This window comes from Myxocyprinus asiaticus, chromosome 47, assembly GCF_019703515.2.
Source record: "Myxocyprinus asiaticus isolate MX2 ecotype Aquarium Trade chromosome 47, UBuf_Myxa_2, whole genome shotgun sequence".
Classification (NCBI taxonomy): Eukaryota; Metazoa; Chordata; class Actinopteri; order Cypriniformes; family Catostomidae; genus Myxocyprinus; species Myxocyprinus asiaticus.
This window is the reverse complement of record NC_059390.1, coordinates 2358291-2375654: the sequence shown is the minus strand read 5'-3', so window position 1 is coordinate 2375654 and position 17364 is coordinate 2358291. Positions and strand designations below refer to the sequence as shown.

Sequence of the window (17364 nt, the reverse complement as noted above, 5' to 3'; positions counted from 1 at the left end):
GTTTATGTAATAAATATTCCCACACATTTTAGTAATTAGCAAATATGACTAACTTAGAAAGTTTCCATTTGATAAAAGCCCAGAAATAATATGTAGGTGTAGCTTTTCGCATCCACCACATTATCAAACATTTGCGAATGCTCTTCATATTTACTTTAGTGACTCGGCCTCAGCGTGACGTCGTCATTACGCGACGCAGCGAGCATGAGAACTCGTGGGTGAAATCATCGTGTTGTATGTTGCTTCAGTTGTGGCATTAAATCTGAATAAATAAACTATGAGCTCTCAGATAACTTGTGTCGGCTGGGTGAAGCGCGGGGTCGCTAAAGAAACGCCAGATAAAGTGAGTGTCACAGGATTGTGTTTATACTGTCTGTTTTTATAGATCAACACATAATAACTCAGATCATAATCACAGGTTGAGTTGAGCAAAGAAGAGCTGCAGCGCATCATATCAGAAGCCAAAGAGGAGTTGAGGTCAGATCTCATTGTTATTACCTATTCAGACTAAACCCTTGTGCGTCCTTCGGGACATTTTTGTCTTTTTCATTTTAGTTTTTTCGATCATTTTGGCTGTGTTAATGCCAACTGCATAATTGTTGCCAAAGGTGTGTATTTTGGGGGGAATTTTGATATTTCAACCTCAGTTCCTATAATACATCTATAATACACTGTGTACACAAAACAGTTACACTCAGGACCTTCAGGACAAAAATGTTCCCATTGAAACCCATTAAAACTGCAATATTTGAGCTCAGTGCCATTAAAGTATAAAATCACGAATTCTATGATATTATGCTTTCATTCCGGAGGCCTGGCTTCAAAATTTAAATGTTTCATATTTTCCACCAGATGGCGCCATTTTTCTCATGTTTAGCTTATGGAGCAAATACAAGCTTTTCCCCTATTCTCTGTTTGCTATATTATAGAACACTGCAGGCCAACTGAATAAATGATGCAGCTAAAATTGTGTGGGTGTGTTGGTATGGATGTCAGAGTGTTTTGTATGTGTGTATTGAGAAATTTGTGTGTGTGTGTGTGTGTAAAAAAAAACAACAGTGACATTATGTAAACAAACTGGCATTTAAAGGGTAAAAATCCTGAAATGAATGAATATTTGGTAGTTATGATCAGGACTGATGTTGGTAAAAAAAAAAAAAAAACTAATTGAAAGTGGAAAATAATATTAATATATAATATTTTTATGGCAGTGTTTTAACGCTGACATTTTTGTCCTCTAAGGTCCTGAGTGTGATTTTTTTTTTTATTTTTTTTTTATTTATTTTTTAATCTGATGTTGCACAAATAATAATAATGCATCAAAATCAGTGTTGTTGCTAATCATTGACATATCCCAGACTGTGATAATCCCCCCAAAAAGTTCCCCTTAGCATTTAGTATATGAAAAAAAAAAAATATGCTGGGTATCAGTGGTTTTTGTCATATTGGAGAAAATTGTAGATTAAAACTAGTCTAATTGTTTAAATAGATCAATATAAAACCATTATTTAATATTATACTAGTATTCATGAATGACTGAAAAAGTTATAATTCAAAATGGGTCAAATCTTTGCAAAGGGGAAATTCAGTGTAAATGAATAACTTCACAAAATTGTCTGATTTCTCAGGGAGCGTGATGATGAGGAAGAGGATGATGAAGGTGTGAGCGGTCTGGACGCCAGTGAGGAAACAGCAGCAGCAGCTCTTTCTGCGAGTGAAGATATAAAAGAAGAGAAGGATGAAAATGAAGCAGAGGAGGATGATGAGCTTGCAGAGTACGGCCTCGACAGATATGATGAAGAGGACATCGGTATGTGACCGACAAACAGTATCTGATTCAAACTTGCTGTCAGAATTTCCTGTCCTTAAAGCTGAACTACATACTTTTTGTTTAATGTTAAATTAGTTTCTATCACAGCTTAATATGCGCAGACAATTAGAAATAAGCCATTTTGGGTTGGTGTCCTGAGTGTAAGCACTTTACTTCTCGCTTATGATGCAGCCGCAACAAATCTTGGAGACAGTTTGGCAGGATTGACAGTGTTTGGGACCAATGAAGAAGATCCTTACGTCACCATCAAAGACACAGTAAGATGTTAACACATATACATGCACACACACACTAGGAGCATTGACAGATTTAAATAAGTCTATAAAGTGTTTATAAAGACTGACTGACAGGCAGAGTAGTGTGATTGATCTCTAATGTGTTTTGTAGGATCAGTACGAGCGAGAAGATTTTCAGATCAAACCCTCTGATAACTTGATTTTAGCTGGACGGGCAGAGAAAGACTGCTGTAACCTGGAGATATATGGTAACCAGCGGCTCTCACTCACTCACTAGTCTCCTCAGTCGCTTCTGAATGTTCATTCAGTGTTCTGTATGTGTGTGTGTGTGTTTTCAGTGTATAATTCACAGGAAGACTCTCTTTATGTGCATCATGACATTCTGCTGCCTGCGTACCCTCTGTGTGTGGAGTGGCTGAACTTTGACCCCAACCCCGAGGAAGGACAAGGTGAACTTTAATATTCATGATCTTTCATGACACTTATAAGAAAGGAAAGCTCAATTTAGAGTTTAATTGATTGAAAAAGAACTAAGAACATGGGTTTAAAAAAAAATATTACTTGTGGCTGTAAAGGGGCCCACGTGGAATCCGTTTTCTCTGCTGATTGTTAGGGAAAAATGGGTGTAATTCTGTGGAATGGATGTAAATATGTCCAAATGTGTTAAACAGAGCTGCAAATACTGCACTCTTATCATTGTAAAATAAGTAGGTCTGTGGATCGATTACATTTTTTAAACGAATTAATCATATTTTTGTTATTGATCGCGATTAATCATGGTACATTAAAACAAAAATAAAAATATAATCATAAATATATTTACTTTATAATTCAATTGCAAGTGTAAAAGAAACTCTCATCATTTACTCGCCCTCATGCCATCCCAGATGTGTATGACTTTATTTCTTCGGCATAACACACAGATTTCTAGAGAAATATCTCAGCTCTGTAGGTCCATACAATGCAAGGACCTACAGACCTTTGTAGCTCCAAAAATCACATAAAGGCAGCATAAAAGTAATCTATAAAACTCCAGTGGTTAAATCCATGTCTTCAGAAGTGATATGATAGGTGTGGGTGAGAAGCAGATCAATAATTAAGTCCTTTTTTACTCTAAATCTCCAGTTTCACTTTCAGATGTGAAAGTAACACTAAACAGCCACCATATGTGACTTTCAGATGTAAAAGTGAAAGTGGAGATTTAGAGAAGAAGAAAAAATACCACACCTGTTATATCACTTCTGAAGGTATGGATTTAACCACTGGAGTCGTATGGATTACTTTTATGCTGCCTTTATGTGCTTTTTGAGCTACAAAGTTCTGGTCACACATTCATTTGCATTGTATGGATCTAGAGAGCTGAAATATTCCTCTGAAAATCTTTGTTTGTGTTCTGCAGAAGAAAGTCATACATCTGGGAATGGCATGAGGGTGAGGGAATGGTGAGAGAATTTGGGTGAACTGTCCCTTTAAGTGTACATTGCCAATGCATTATTAGACACTATACATACAGTACAGGGACAAAACATATTGAAAGCTGAAGATTAAAATCATAAAACTATTATTTTCTCTGGCTGCTGTTCAGTCTTTATCATGGACACATTCACATGGTTTTGGGCAATGTAAAGAAATACAGCAGTTTGCCCGTATCTCTTCCGCGTCTGGTTCACCACTTGCGGGTGAAGTCTCCATTCTCTCTACAGTAAATCCGCTCCTGTTTTTGTTATGCCCGTTGCGCATAATGAATAAGCGTGCACTGCTCCACACAGTTCGTTTTTGTGCAGTCGAGTAGAGCGTGTACCTCCTGGAAAATTATAAATGCCACAGAAAGTGGGAAAAACATTAATGAAGGATCAGGAATGAAATAATGCATTACGTATCCCAGCCCTAAAAACAAGCCAAAATATTTAATGAATGAAAGTGCAATGCATAGGAAATGTGTAGAACTGAATTCTGTAGAAATATAAAGAGTTTCCCTCTGACTTGTGTAGGGAATTATGCGGCGGTTGGAAACATGACGCCTGTGATTGACGTCTGGGATCTGGATGTTGTGGATTGTTTGGAACCGGCGTTCTCACTTGGCTGCAAGAAGAAGAAAAAGAAGAAGAAAGCAAAGAAGGTGCTTCATCAAACTAAACCGTTTTATACAGTTCTGCTAAACTTAGTCATGATAGTGCCTCACTGCTAACAATGAGTCATTTAAGAAAGAGGTCGACCGATAATGGATTTTGTCGATACTAATAATTAAGGTTATATTACAGATTAATTGGCCGATAGTTTTTAAAATCGATTTATATAATGTTAAAAATGTCTTTCCTTACTATGACGGGCACAGACAAAGAGGTAACAAGAGTCCAAAATAAATAAAATCACAATTTAAGTTTATAGTGCAATCAAAATGCCAATAATAGTCATTATTCTGATTTGGTGCATAGCGTGGGACTTTTAACTATAATGGGGACTGTTATTTTGAAATGACAGAGACTTGGCTGTTACATTTATCTATTTTTAAAGGGACAGTTCACGCAAAAATGAAAATTCTTTCATCATTTACTCGCCCTCATGCCATCCCAGATGTGTGTGACTTTCTTTCTTCTGCTGAACACAAATGAAGATTTTTAGAAGAATATCTCAGCTCTGTAGGTCCATACAATGCAAGTGAATGGGTGCCAACATTTTGAAGCAATAGTCAGCATAAAAGCAATTCATAAGATTCCAGTGATTTAATCAATGTCTTCATAAGTGATATTCTAGGTGTGTGTGAGAAACAGATCAATAATTAAGTCCTTTTTTTATGATAAATTCTCCTCTCTACTCAGTAAGTCTTCACATTCCTGAGTTTTTGGTGATTCAGTTTATTCATGCATATCGCCTCCTACTGGGCAAGGAGAAGAATTTCTAGCAGAAGAGGATTTAAATATTGATCTGTTTATCACCCACACCTATCATATTACTTTTGAAGATATGTATAAAAACACTGGAGTTGTATGGATTACTTTTATGCTGCCTTTATTATGCCTTAAAATGTTGGCACCCATCCACTTGCATTGTATGGACCTACAGAGCTGAGATATTTTTCTAAAAATCTTAATTTGTGTTCTGCAGAAAAAGAAAAATAATAATTCACATCTGGCATGGCATCAGGGTGAGTAAATCATGAGAGAATTTTCATTTTTGGGTGAACTGTCCCTTTAAGTATTAACTGAAGTTAGCATTTTATAGCCAATATATTCAACAGACGAAGGGTTTTGTATATTATGTATATTTTTATGTTTATTTCACCAGATGAGGTTTAATGAGGAATAAGGTCTATTATTATTCTTCACAAGATATGAAGTTGGAGACACAATGTGTGTGCTGACGGTGCGCGTTTCTATAGAGTTGCATGCTCTCACTTCACTTTACAACACTTGATTATTTAATCAAAATAACAAAATGTGGATTGAAGTGCGGATAAAATAGGGATGAATATTGACAGTAATGAAAGATTTTGTTACAGCAAATCCCCACGAGTTGTCAGTGATCGTTTCACCTCTAAAGGCCACTGTTATACTTCAGAACCAAGCCGTTCGAACTGCAGAATCCTCCTGCGCCGAACACAGAGGAAGAAACTAACAGCATACATTTTCGACCGATAACCGATAGTCCCAAAATGCAACTATCAGCACCGATTAATCGGTAAAACCGATATATCGGTCTACCTCTAGTATTTCGATGCAGTTGGGTGGAAGAATGCTTTAGAGGAATGCTTTTGAACATTAAAAAATGTAATGTATTTTGATGTCTGAGTGGTTTATTGGATCAGAACCATAATGTGTTTGTTTTCTGCAAGGCTGCTGAGTCCATTGACGGCCATACTGATGCTGTACTGGATCTGTCCTGGAACAAACTGGTCAGGTGAGACGTCTTTTCTAAATCGCAGTGTGCCAAAGTTTTCATGAATATAAAACAAGGTTATTTCTGTTGCGCATTATTAACATCATTTTCATTGCTCTGACTCCAGCATAAAATCTAAGGTTTTAAGACAAGCACGTCTGATGTGAAAGATTATTCTAGAGTTTATGAGAACAGGTGGTCAGAGTTTCATACTGACGGTGGTTGTATCTGTGCAGGAATGTTCTGGCGAGTGCATCTGCGGATGAAACTGTGATTCTGTGGGATCTTGAGCAGGGAAAACCAGCCGCAACTCTCACAAAACACACAGATAAGGTACAAACACAGCAGTTTAATCATGTAATATATAAGGAATAATACACAGTTACCTTGGATAACATTATACAGTTTAGTGGTCAATATATAGAAATATTCAACTGCAGAATACCATGATTGACCAATCAGAATCAGGTACTCCAAGTGTAGTAATTGAGTTTTACCCGTCCAGATTCCAGCAGCACGGTTTCTCTTCTGTTTCAGGTTCAGACACTGAAGTTTCACCCGTTTGAGGCCCAGACACTCATCTCTGGATCATATGACAAGTATGTAGAGCTGTTTACCCCCCATTCTGCTGATGACATCACGCAAAATGCGTCACTGGTAGAGGTGGACCGATAGTGGATTTTGCTGAAACGATAACTAAGGTGGTGGGAAAAACTATAACCGATTAACCGGGCGATAGCTAAAAAACACTATTTATAGGATGTTAAAAACATTTTTAGTCTTTCATTACTATGGCGGGCACAAACATAGAGGTTGCAAGAGTCCAAAATTAATAAAATCCCAGTGGCAGTTTATCGTGCAACCAAAATCGCAATAATAATCAAACAAAAATGAAGATTCGGTGCATAACGCGGGACTTTTAACTTTAAACAAACCCGAAATACACGTACTTATTTCAGGACTCTTATTTTGAAATGACGCACACTTGGCTCCTTTACAACGCTCTATATTTAAGTATTTACCAAATTAAGCTTTTTATAGCCTATATATTCACCAGATTAAGGATTTTGTGTGTGTGTGTATATATATATATATATATATATATATATATATATATATATATATATATATATATACAGGTGCATCTCAATAAATTAGAATGTCGTGGAAAAGTTCATTTATTTCAGTAATTCAACTCAAATTGTGAAACTCGTGTATTAAATCAATTCAATGCACACAGACTGAAGTAGTTTAAGTCTTTGGTTCTTTTAATTGTGATGATTTTGGCTCACATTTAACAAAAACCCACCAATTCACTATCTCAAAAAATTAGAATACATCATAAGACCAATAAAAAAAAACATTTTTAGTGAATTGTTGGCCTTCTGGAAAGTATGTTCATTTACTGTATATGTACTCAATACTTGGTAGGGGCTCCTTTTGCTTTAATTACTGCCTCAATTCGGCATGGCATGGAGGTGATCAGTTTGTGGCACTGCTGAGGTGGTATGGAAGCCCAGGTTTCTTTGACAGTGGCCTTCAGCTCATCTGCATTTTTTGGTCTCTTGTTTCTCATTTTCCTCTTGACAATACCCCATAGATTCTCTATGGGGTTCAGGTCTGGTGAGTTTGCTGGCCAGTCAAGCACACCAACACCATGGTCATTTAACCAACTTTTGGTGCTTTTGGCAGTGTGGGCAGGTGCCAAATCCTGCTGGAAAATGAAATCAGCATCTTTAAAAAGCTGGTCAGCAGAAGGAAGCATGAAGTGCTCCAAAATTTCTTGGTAAACGGGTGCAGTGACTTTGGTTTTCAAAAAACACAATGGACCAACACCAGCAGATGACATTGCACCCCAAATCATCACAGACTGTGGAAACTTAACACTGGACTTCAAGCAACTTGGGCTATGAGCTTCTCCACCCTTCCTCCAGACTCTAGGACCTTGGTTTCCAAATGAAATACAAAACTTGCTCTCATCTGAAAAGAGGACTTTGGACCACTGGGCAACAGTCCAGTTCTTCTTCTCCTTAGCCCAGGTAAGACGCCTCTGACGTTGTCTGTGGTTCAGGAGTGGCTTAACAAGAGGAATACGACAACTGTAGCCAAATTCCTTGACATGTCTGTGTGTGGTGGCTCTTGATGCCTTGACCCCAGCCTCAGTCCATTCCTTGTGAAGTTCACCCAAATTCTTGAATCGATTTTGCTTGACAATCCTCATAAGGCTGCGGTTCTCTCGGTTGGTTGTGCATCTTTTTCTTCCACACTTTTTCCTTCCACTCAACTTTCTGTTAACATGCTTGGATACAGCACTCTGTGAACAGCCAGCTTCTTTGGCAATGAATGTTTGTGGCTTACCCTCCTTGTGAAGGGTGTCAATGATTGTCTTCTGGACAACTGTCAGATCAGCAGTCTTCCCCATGATTGTGTAGCCTAGTGAACCAAACTGAGAGACCATTTTGAAGGCTCAGGAAACCTTTGCAGGTGTTTTGAGTTGATTAGCTGATTGGCATGTCACCATATTCTAATTTTTTGAGATAGTGAATTGGTGGGTTTTTGTTAAATGTGAGCCAAAATCATCACAATTAAAAGAACCAAAGACTTAAACTACTTCAGTCTGTGTGCATTGAATTGATTTAATACACGAGTTTCACAGTTTGAGTTGAATTACTGAAATAAATGAACTTTTCCACAACATTCTAATTTATTGAGATGCACCTGTATATATATATATATCAGTACATACTATATATTTCACCAGATGAGTTTTGTATTTTATTTTTTTTTTTATTATTATTCACAAGATATAAAGTTAAAGACACAGTGTATGTGCAGACGAGGCACTTTTCCATGTAGTCGCATTTTTCTTTGCATGTTCTTGCTTCAGTTTAAACATTTTTGATGTATCTAATCAAAATAACAAAAAATGCATTGAAGTGAGGATAAAAATATGGATGAATATCGTCAGTGAGAGCATTTACATATACACCAATACTCCGTTAACTACCAAAAATCAGTTTATTGAAATCAATCATTTTACAAGTTTACACACAAACCAATAAACTGGTAACGCAATAAAACAACTTAAAATCATCTGGTTATTTTCTGCTTTTGACGTCATAACATAAACAGTCATGCGCACAACACCTGCACACATTGTATATGCTGATAAGAACATGCAACGCAAAATTAAGGTTATGGGCAAAAATCGACCTGTGTTGATCGGTTTATTCTGAAGCTGCTTAATGAGTTTACATGACCACACACATTGTCTGATTATTAAGCATAATCGATGCAAACATGCTCAATATTTTTTGGGGGGGATTTTTCCCTTTTTTCACGCAATTTGGAATGCCCAGTTCCCAGTGCGCTTTTAAGTCCTCGTGATCGCGTAGTGATTCGTCTCAATCCGGGTGGCGGAGGACGAATCTCAGTTGCCTCCACGTCTGAGACCGTCAACCCGCACATCTTATCACGTGGCTTGTTGAGGGCGTTACCACGGAGACATAGCGCGTGTGGAGGCTTCACGCCATCCACCGTGGCATCCGCGCTCAACTCACTACGCGCCCCACCGAGAACGAACCACATTATAGCGACCACGAGGTTACCCCATGTGACTCTACCCTCCCTAGCAACCGGGCCAATTTGGTTGCTTTGGAGACCTGGCTGGAGTCACTCAGCACACCCTGGGATTTGAACTAGCGAACTCCATGGATGATAGCCAGCGTCTTTACCACTGAGCTACCCAGGCCCCAAACATGCTCAATATTGAAAGACTGTAGAATCCTTCTGAGGAGGAACACGTAAGAATTAAAGAAAAATATATTGCCGTTGAGTTTTGCCGATAACCAATTGTTCCAAAAATGCAACTATCGGCACCAATTAATCGGTAAAACCGATATATCAGTCTATCTCTAGTCACAATATGAGCTCAGCATGCATCTGAATCTGACCAATCAGAGCTGTGCGTGTCACAGGTCTGCGATCCTGTACGACTGCCGCAGTCCAAATGACAGCCATCGTGTCTGGCGCTTCAGCGGGCAAGTGGAGCGAGTGACCTGGGACCATTTCTCTCCATGTAACTTCCTGGTGAGCTGTTGTGCAGTTTGGTGGACAGTTTGTGAATTCTAGTAGTTCTGTCTGATGTAACTTTGCATTCATGCATGTTGCAGGTGAGCACAGAGGATGGCTTCATTTACTGTCTGGACGCTCGCTCTGATAAACCCGTGTTCACACTAAGGGCTCACGATGGAGAGGTGTCAGGTGGGTTGGAGAAACCTTGTGTATCACAGTCTCAGATCACATTGAAGTATCTAATTATCATCTGATGTGTGTTGTAGGGATGGATTTGAGCAGTCAGATCCGTGGCTGTCTTGTCACGTCCTCCGCAGACAAACATGTGAAAATCTGGGATATACTAGGAAACAAACCAAACCTCATCCACTCCAGAGATATGAAGATGGTACAGTAGATACTTAAAGGGAGCAAATAAAATTTAAACATGCTGTAATTTTCAGTAACAAAAAGCGACTGCTTTCAGTCTCTATATACTGTAGTATCAGTGTGTGAGTATGCAGGACTGTCTTTATCAGGGTGTCCTTTTCTGTGGCTCCTGCTGTCCTGATCTTCCATTCATGTTTGCGTTTGGAGGACAGAGGGACGGACTGCGTGTGTGGGACATCAGTGATGTAGCTACCGGTATAAAACTCTTGCCACCCGTTTTCTCATTGTGTGTGATTATGATTATTACAATATGATTGTGCGTTGCCCATAACACTCTCATTACTTTCATCTCCAGTGGCGGAGGTTTTCGGCAGTCAGGAACGTTTGGTGGCAAACACAGTATCTGGTGCTTCCACTAGTGGCACATCTGAAATGGAGGTCTCCTAGCAACCGTTTCTGACTCTGCCTCCAAAAGTGTGCAATGGATTCCCAGCATATAGACTTTGATGGATGGTCGGTTCATAGCCAATGAGACGAAAAGCGACTGTGTTTATTAATGGAGCATATTTATGACATCAGATGGAGTGTTTATCAGATTTTTGCTGCCTTTTTTTTCCTGTATGAGGGGCAAAAATAAAAAACAAATCATCATGTCATTGGAGCTTGATAAATAATGATAAATATATTTTGTTGCTAACTTTCCATTGCTGGTATTTTGAAATTGCTGTTAAGAAAAGAACAGTTAATAAAACTACCCAATGCCATTTGAATGAATGAATTTTAGAGAACTATTTTGCTCAGTATTAGTCAGTTGTTGGAAAATGTATGATAAACTATTTACTATTCTAAACTTATATAAATGAAATGCTTTAAGGTTTCCAGAAATTAACAGATATTGGATTAAATGAAAAAAAAAAATTATCTTTAAGAAGTCTTTATGGCTTAGCTGCGCAACCTGAATTTGTGCTGCCCTCTAGTGGACCTCAGCGGTATTGCAGGAGGCCGTCAGTTTGTTATCATTTTAATTTTTTACCTGAATAAGCATATTTTCTCTAATCTAAATATTGCTGAAATTTTGGAAAATATTAGACAGCTGTGGCAGGCGCAGCCATTCAAACGGACCGTTTCATACCCGGACGAATATCTGTGTTGCACAGAAGCGTTACGTCGTAATAGAAATTAATTGAATAGAAGGGCAAAAATGCTTCTTCATTTGACTGTGATAATAAGACCGCTAGTGGGGACTGATCATAATCAGTCGTCATAAATATGAAATCAGCTGTCAAACAAAAAAATTTACACTCAGAGCTTAAACATTATTAATTTATCCAAATCATCTTTATTGATTTGGTTTATTGTTGTGGCAGTTCTCCTGCCATCTAGTGGGCTGCTGAGGTACTGCAGGGTACCGTGTTCTATTATCATTCTTCAAATAATTTAAATATTTTCCCTGAAAATTAATTGAAATCTAGGACTATGTGTAATGATATTACTTGTTCTTATTTCACCATTTTATTTAACCCAAATTGTTCAAATTATTGGGAAAATCTGGATCAGATATAAGAATTGAATTTTTTGATATATGGAACACTTATGGCATTTTCTGATTACACTATTAGATTAATAGTATATATAAATACCAAAGACCATAGAACTCAATCAATTATTATACAGAAATACAGGGTTTTAATTAAAGAAATCCCTGATCTATAGATGTTTTTATCTGTGTTTTGCTGCCATCCAATGGACCTCAGCGGTACTGCAGGTAATAATTGGTATGTAAGAATTATTTAACTCAATTTAAATGATCAAGTGGTTAATATTACTACACAAATAAGCAACTAATGATTTTTTGAAATTGCTATGAAAGCTATGGTTTAAGGTTTAGTTCACCCAGAAATGAAAATTCGCTCGTCATGTACTCACCCTCCTGCCATCCCAGATGTGTATGACTTTCTTCTGCAGAACACAAATGAAGATTTTTAGAAGAATATTTCAGCTCTGTAGGACCATACAATGCAAGTGGAATGGGTGCCAAAATGTTGACACTCCAAAAAGCACATAACAGCATCATAAAAGTAATCTGTAAGACTCCAGTGGTTTAATCCACGTCTTTAGAAGTGAAATGATAGGTGTGGGTGAGAAACAGATCAATATTTAAGTCTGGAAGAAGAAGACTGTGAAAGTGATCCGTTTCTCACTCACACCTATCATGTTGCTTCTGAAACATTGATCTAACCACTGGAGTCGTACGGATTACTTTTATGCTGACTTTTTGAGCTTAAAAATTTTGGCACCCATTCACTTGCGTTGTATGGACCAAAAGAGCTGAGATATTCTTCTAAAAATCTTCATTTGAGTACAGAAGATGAAAGACACGCATCTGTGATGGCATGAGGGTGAGTGAATGATGAGAGAATTTTAATTTTTGGGTGTACTATACCTTTAATGAAGCAACTGAATGGGATCTTCCCAATATCAATTTCGAAACTAATTCGCGTCATCAAAATATTGTTTATTTTTGCTGTGCATTTTATTGGGCTTAACTGGGCCTACTTCGATTGTTTATCTATCTAAATATTTGCAATTTTGGAAAATATTAAAAAATTTGACCCTCTGTTTGTTTCCTACCCGGAGGAATTTTGTGTTGCACACTAAAATAAATTGAATAGAAGGGCAGATGCAGACATGACGTTGTTGTGTCCAAGTTGTCCGCTAGAGGGCGTTTCACGCATTACAATCTCAAGAAAACATGGCGTTGGGTCATGTCAGCAGGCTGGGTTATTTGTTTAATCGAGTTAGCAGAAATATAAGACAATTTAGAGGTAAGCTGGTACAAAAAAACAATTACAAATAGTGTCTGAATGTGTAAGTGTATCCATTGTAATGTGCTGTAGCTAAATATACGTACTACTGCGATGGGCTTCACTGTGCTGTACTGTAAAACCTCTGATCTTATTAATGAGGGATTGTCATATCAGTGTCCCTGTAAAATAGAGAATCTGTGGCATGTGTGTGTTTTCATGCAAAAGAGCAGAACAGAGATTTACTGTGCACTGACACTGTATTTTTAATTTAATAGCTGGAACTTTTCTGTCATCTCATAATAAGTCTACTGTTGGAGCTCCATCCATTGACGACAACTGGTGAGTGTTTTTATTCTGTGCAATACAAAATACTGTCAATTTAATATGCCTGTCTGTCTTATAACTGTAGTGCATGCCTAAAATTATACTTAACCATTTGCCTTAATATGTAATTCACTTAATAAAAAAACTTAGTTGTGTAATGGTGCATGCCGATGTATCAAGGTGCTTATTATTGCATTAACATTATGTATGTGTGATCTGTGTCATGTTTCAGCAATGTGGAAATTGGAGTGACATCTGATGGCAAAACAATAGTATGTTTTCACCCGTTGGTAGATGTACCCTATGAACTCACACAGGTAGATATCATATGACCCCACATCAATCCTCATGGATTATTAGATATCCATAAATAGTCATTTATATATAAGTAGCCTAATTATTTATGCAAAGCGACTTACAGTAGATGGCTCATTGCTTGCTCTTTGCAGGGATGGAACCATCAGCCTTCCAAATATTGCATTACACCCTGAAGACATTTTTGAAAGATTTACCTTCTAAGGGGCAAACAGAAAATAAATGCTAATATATCTCAGGATGCAAATAAGACAAGTCAGAAAAATAACTTTTGTGTTGTCACAAAACATGTCAAGTGTACCTGGCAAAAATTGTTTTGATACTACAAAAGAATCAAAATTAAAGCATTTGGAATGCAGGTGGCCTTTATTTAATATGTGTCCAAAAACCTCTCCAAGCAAGTGTTCAGGTGTTTTATTAAACAGAAAAACTGAAAACTAATGAATGCAAACATCTAAAAAAATATAAAAATACTTAAACTTATATCAAATAGAGGGCCTGGGTATCTCAGCGAGTATTGACGCTGACTACCACCCCTGGAGTCGTGAGTTTGAATCCAGGGCGTGCTGAGTGACTCCAGCCAGATCTCCTAAGCAACCAAATTGGCCTGGTTGCTAGGGAGGGTAGAGTCACATGAGGTAACCTCCTCGTGGTCGTCATTAGTGGTTCTCGCTCTCAACGGGGCGTGTGGTAAGTTGTGTGTGGATCGTGGAGAGTAGCATGAGTCTCCACATGCTGGGAGTCTCCGCGGTGTCATGCACAACGAGTCACGTGATAAGATGCGCGGATTGACGGTCTCAGAAGCGGAGGCAACTGAGACTTGTCCTCCGCCACCCGGATTGATGTGAGTAACCGCACCACCACAAGGACCTATTAAGTACTGGGAATTGGGCGTTCCAAATTGGGAGAAAAGGGGATAAAATAAAAAACGTATATCAAATAAATAATATTGAAAAAAGATCACATGGGCACCTTATTCTATCACAAAAGTGTGCGCTTAGCGCCCTCTTATGCACAGTCTGTGTATGTGCGCTTTGGTTCTGCTGAACCGCCTGGGACAAGCTTGTTTCCTAACATTCTCTAAACATCCAATGAGGACGATCTAAAACATCTATGACGCAAAGGGCGTGTTTCAGTGAATCGATCCCAGAGAAACTGTCGCTATAGAGATGCCATTAACGATTAGCCACCATAGCTGTCATGACACTCTTTGAGGAATATTTCAGGATCTGCACATCATATTACACGTGTGGGCTTGTTTGATTCAGAATCATCTGTTGTAAGTTGATACGAAGTGCTGCTTTGTATCATATTTATTTTTCATTAAGTTATAAACCAAATGTGACACATTCTGTTTATCTGTTTATTATACATGTGGATTTCACATGATAACACTCACTATAGTTTGGTCTATGAGTGAAACAAATGTGCTAATTGTTTTCTACTAATCAAGACCTTTACAATGATATATAACACATGGCTGTGTGATCTTTTTGATCTTTTTACTGGTTCTAAATATGATTGTTGTGATCGCAAATTTGCAAATTATGAAAATGGATCTAATTGGTCAGATCAGCTATATTCATTCTAAAGATAAGAATCTAAGCTTTAACCCTTTCATACGTACCGTCACACATATGTGACGGTTAATAACTGGGCCCCGCAGAGTAGCATCACACATATGTGTTTCTGCAACAGCCATGTTGCAAGCTGCCAGATTCAAATCGCCTTTCGCGCCGACAAAGGCTGCGCTGTAATTTATATTCAGTCAAACAGTTACTCATACAGTCTTTTAAACCACAGAATAAGTTTATTTTATATACATACATCCAACTCATCACCAAAGTACCACGAAAAAAGTTTACAACTCTTATATGCACAGTCAATACATGAAACGCGATCTTCCTCTGATGCGTGCTGCCATTTGTTTACATTAGTAGCGGTTGTCATTCGTCAAACAAACAGCTACTCAAGTCTTTTCAAGCACATAATAAGTTTATTTTATGTAACAAACAGCCTAATTGTCACCAAAGTACCACGATAACAGTTCACAGCTTGTATATGCACATTGCACAGCCATCATATCTAAATGCGATCTTCCCATGCACGCAGCCAAGTCTACTTGTTAGGTGTGGATGTGGTTTTCATTCACACAAACAGCAACTCAAACAGCCTCTTCAGGCATATAATACGTTTGTTTTCTTAAAACAGACAGCCAAACTATCACAAAAGCACTACAATAACTGTTTAAAACTTGTATACTACAGTGAAAACATGCTGATCGAGCGTGATTATCTGATGCATGCAGCCAAGTCTGTTTACATTACACACACACACACACACACACACACCTCTACCAGCTGTGCAGTGTCACGTGCAAAAATAACTCACTCCAGGGGGCACTGCAGGGGAATTTAGACCCTAGTCATGAAAAGGTTAAAATGACACCTATTTTGTGAAGATCAAGCTAGTGGTTATTTTTATTTTATTTATTTCCCCCCCCCTTTTCTCCCAATTTGGAATGCCCAATTCCCACTACTTAGTAGGTCCTCGTGGTGGTGCGGTTACTCACCTCTATCTGGGTGGCGGAGGACAAGTCTCAGTTGCCTCCGCTTCTGAGACCGTCAATCCACGCATCTTATCACGTGACTCGTTGTGCATGACGCCGCGGAGACTCACAGCGTGTGGAGGCTCATGCTACTTTCCGCGATCCACGCACAACTTACCACACGCCCCATTGAGAGCAAGAACCACTAATCACAACCACGAGGAGGTTACCCCATGTGATTCTACCCTCCCTAGCAACTGGGCCAATTTGGTTGCTTAGGAGACCTGGCTGGAGTCACTCAGCACACCCTGGATTCAAACTTGCGACTCCAGGGGTGGTAGACAGCGTCAATACTCGCTGAGCTACCCAGGCCCCCAAGCTAGTTGTTATTGAATAAAACCATAACAAATAATTCGTGATTAGCACCCCCCTGTGGCCGCTATGGGTTTTAGAGATTAACCACTTTGCCAACCGTTGTAATGATAATAGTAAGATATGTATTTGTGTCTTTTTGTAGCCGATTCCCAGACCAGATGCCATCAGTGATCAGTCAGAGACACACGAGCAGGTGCTCAAAGCCCGTCTCGGTAAAGAGCTTTTAAATAACAAACAGGCTCCAACCATAGAGGAACTCAGCAAGATGTTCTACACCACCAAACACCGCTGGTACCCAGTCGGACAGTGAGTTCACATTGCTTATAATACTCACCCAAAGCGTTTCGTCATTGTTTAGTTAAATAAGAGCGTTCTGCATTTATAATGGTTTTCTCTTTCTCCCGACAGATATCACACAAGACGCAGAAACCGAAATCCACCCAAAGACAGATAGTTCTGTATAGTTTTCCTGTCTTTTCTGATTTCTGTTTAGGATAAATTATTTTTACCTACACTTGTACATTTAAATAAACTCCTTTCAGCAATGGGTGCTGTGTTATGTGTTTATGTTTATTCATGACACATCATTAACTTGTGAAATATGAATCA

At 38.4% G+C, this 17364-nt stretch overlaps 2 protein-coding genes across 2 annotated transcripts; both read left to right on the top strand.

Annotated features, from left to right (window-relative positions):
- The first annotated feature begins 195 nt into the window (after positions 1 to 195).
- On the top strand, positions 196 to 11042 carry pwp1 (PWP1 homolog, endonuclein). The gene is made up of 15 exons (XM_051690797.1): positions 196 to 343; positions 419 to 477; positions 1629 to 1810; positions 2003 to 2088; positions 2219 to 2315; positions 2406 to 2516; positions 4059 to 4186; positions 5900 to 5964; positions 6180 to 6276; positions 6481 to 6542; positions 9921 to 10032; positions 10116 to 10206; positions 10284 to 10405; positions 10536 to 10641; positions 10742 to 11042. Exons 1-15 carry the CDS (start codon positions 278 to 280, stop codon positions 10831 to 10833), a joined length of 1476 nt encoding a protein of 491 aa, XP_051546757.1. The 5' UTR covers positions 196 to 277; the 3' UTR covers positions 10834 to 11042.
- Positions 11043 to 13081: 2039 nt separating this feature from the next.
- On the top strand, positions 13082 to 17304 carry LOC127436546 (39S ribosomal protein L42, mitochondrial-like). Its single transcript, XM_051690812.1, has 5 exons — positions 13082 to 13211; positions 13469 to 13532; positions 13750 to 13834; positions 16898 to 17061; positions 17164 to 17304. The coding sequence occupies exons 1-5, from the start codon at positions 13139 to 13141 to the stop codon at positions 17207 to 17209; spliced, it is 432 nt and encodes a 143-aa protein (XP_051546772.1). The 5' UTR covers positions 13082 to 13138; the 3' UTR covers positions 17210 to 17304.
- The last annotated feature ends 60 nt before the right edge of the window (positions 17305 to 17364 follow it).

Coding starts and splice junctions, on each gene's coding strand:
- pwp1 (XM_051690797.1), top strand. CDS start 278: ATGAGCTCTCAGATAACTTGTGTCGGCTGGGTGAAGCGCGGGGTCGCT. Junction 2,517..4,058: donor CAACCCCGAGGAAGGACAAG/GTGAACTTTAAT, acceptor TGACTTGTGTAG/GGAATTATGCGGCGGTTGGA. Junction 5,965..6,179: donor TCCTGGAACAAACTGGTCAG/GTGAGACGTCTT, acceptor GTATCTGTGCAG/GAATGTTCTGGCGAGTGCAT.
- LOC127436546 (XM_051690812.1), top strand. CDS start 13,139: ATGGCGTTGGGTCATGTCAGCAGGCTGGGTTATTTGTTTAATCGAGTT. Junction 13,533..13,749: donor CCATCCATTGACGACAACTG/GTGAGTGTTTTT, acceptor GTCATGTTTCAG/CAATGTGGAAATTGGAGTGA. Junction 13,835..16,897: donor TACCCTATGAACTCACACAG/GTAGATATCATA, acceptor GTCTTTTTGTAG/CCGATTCCCAGACCAGATGC.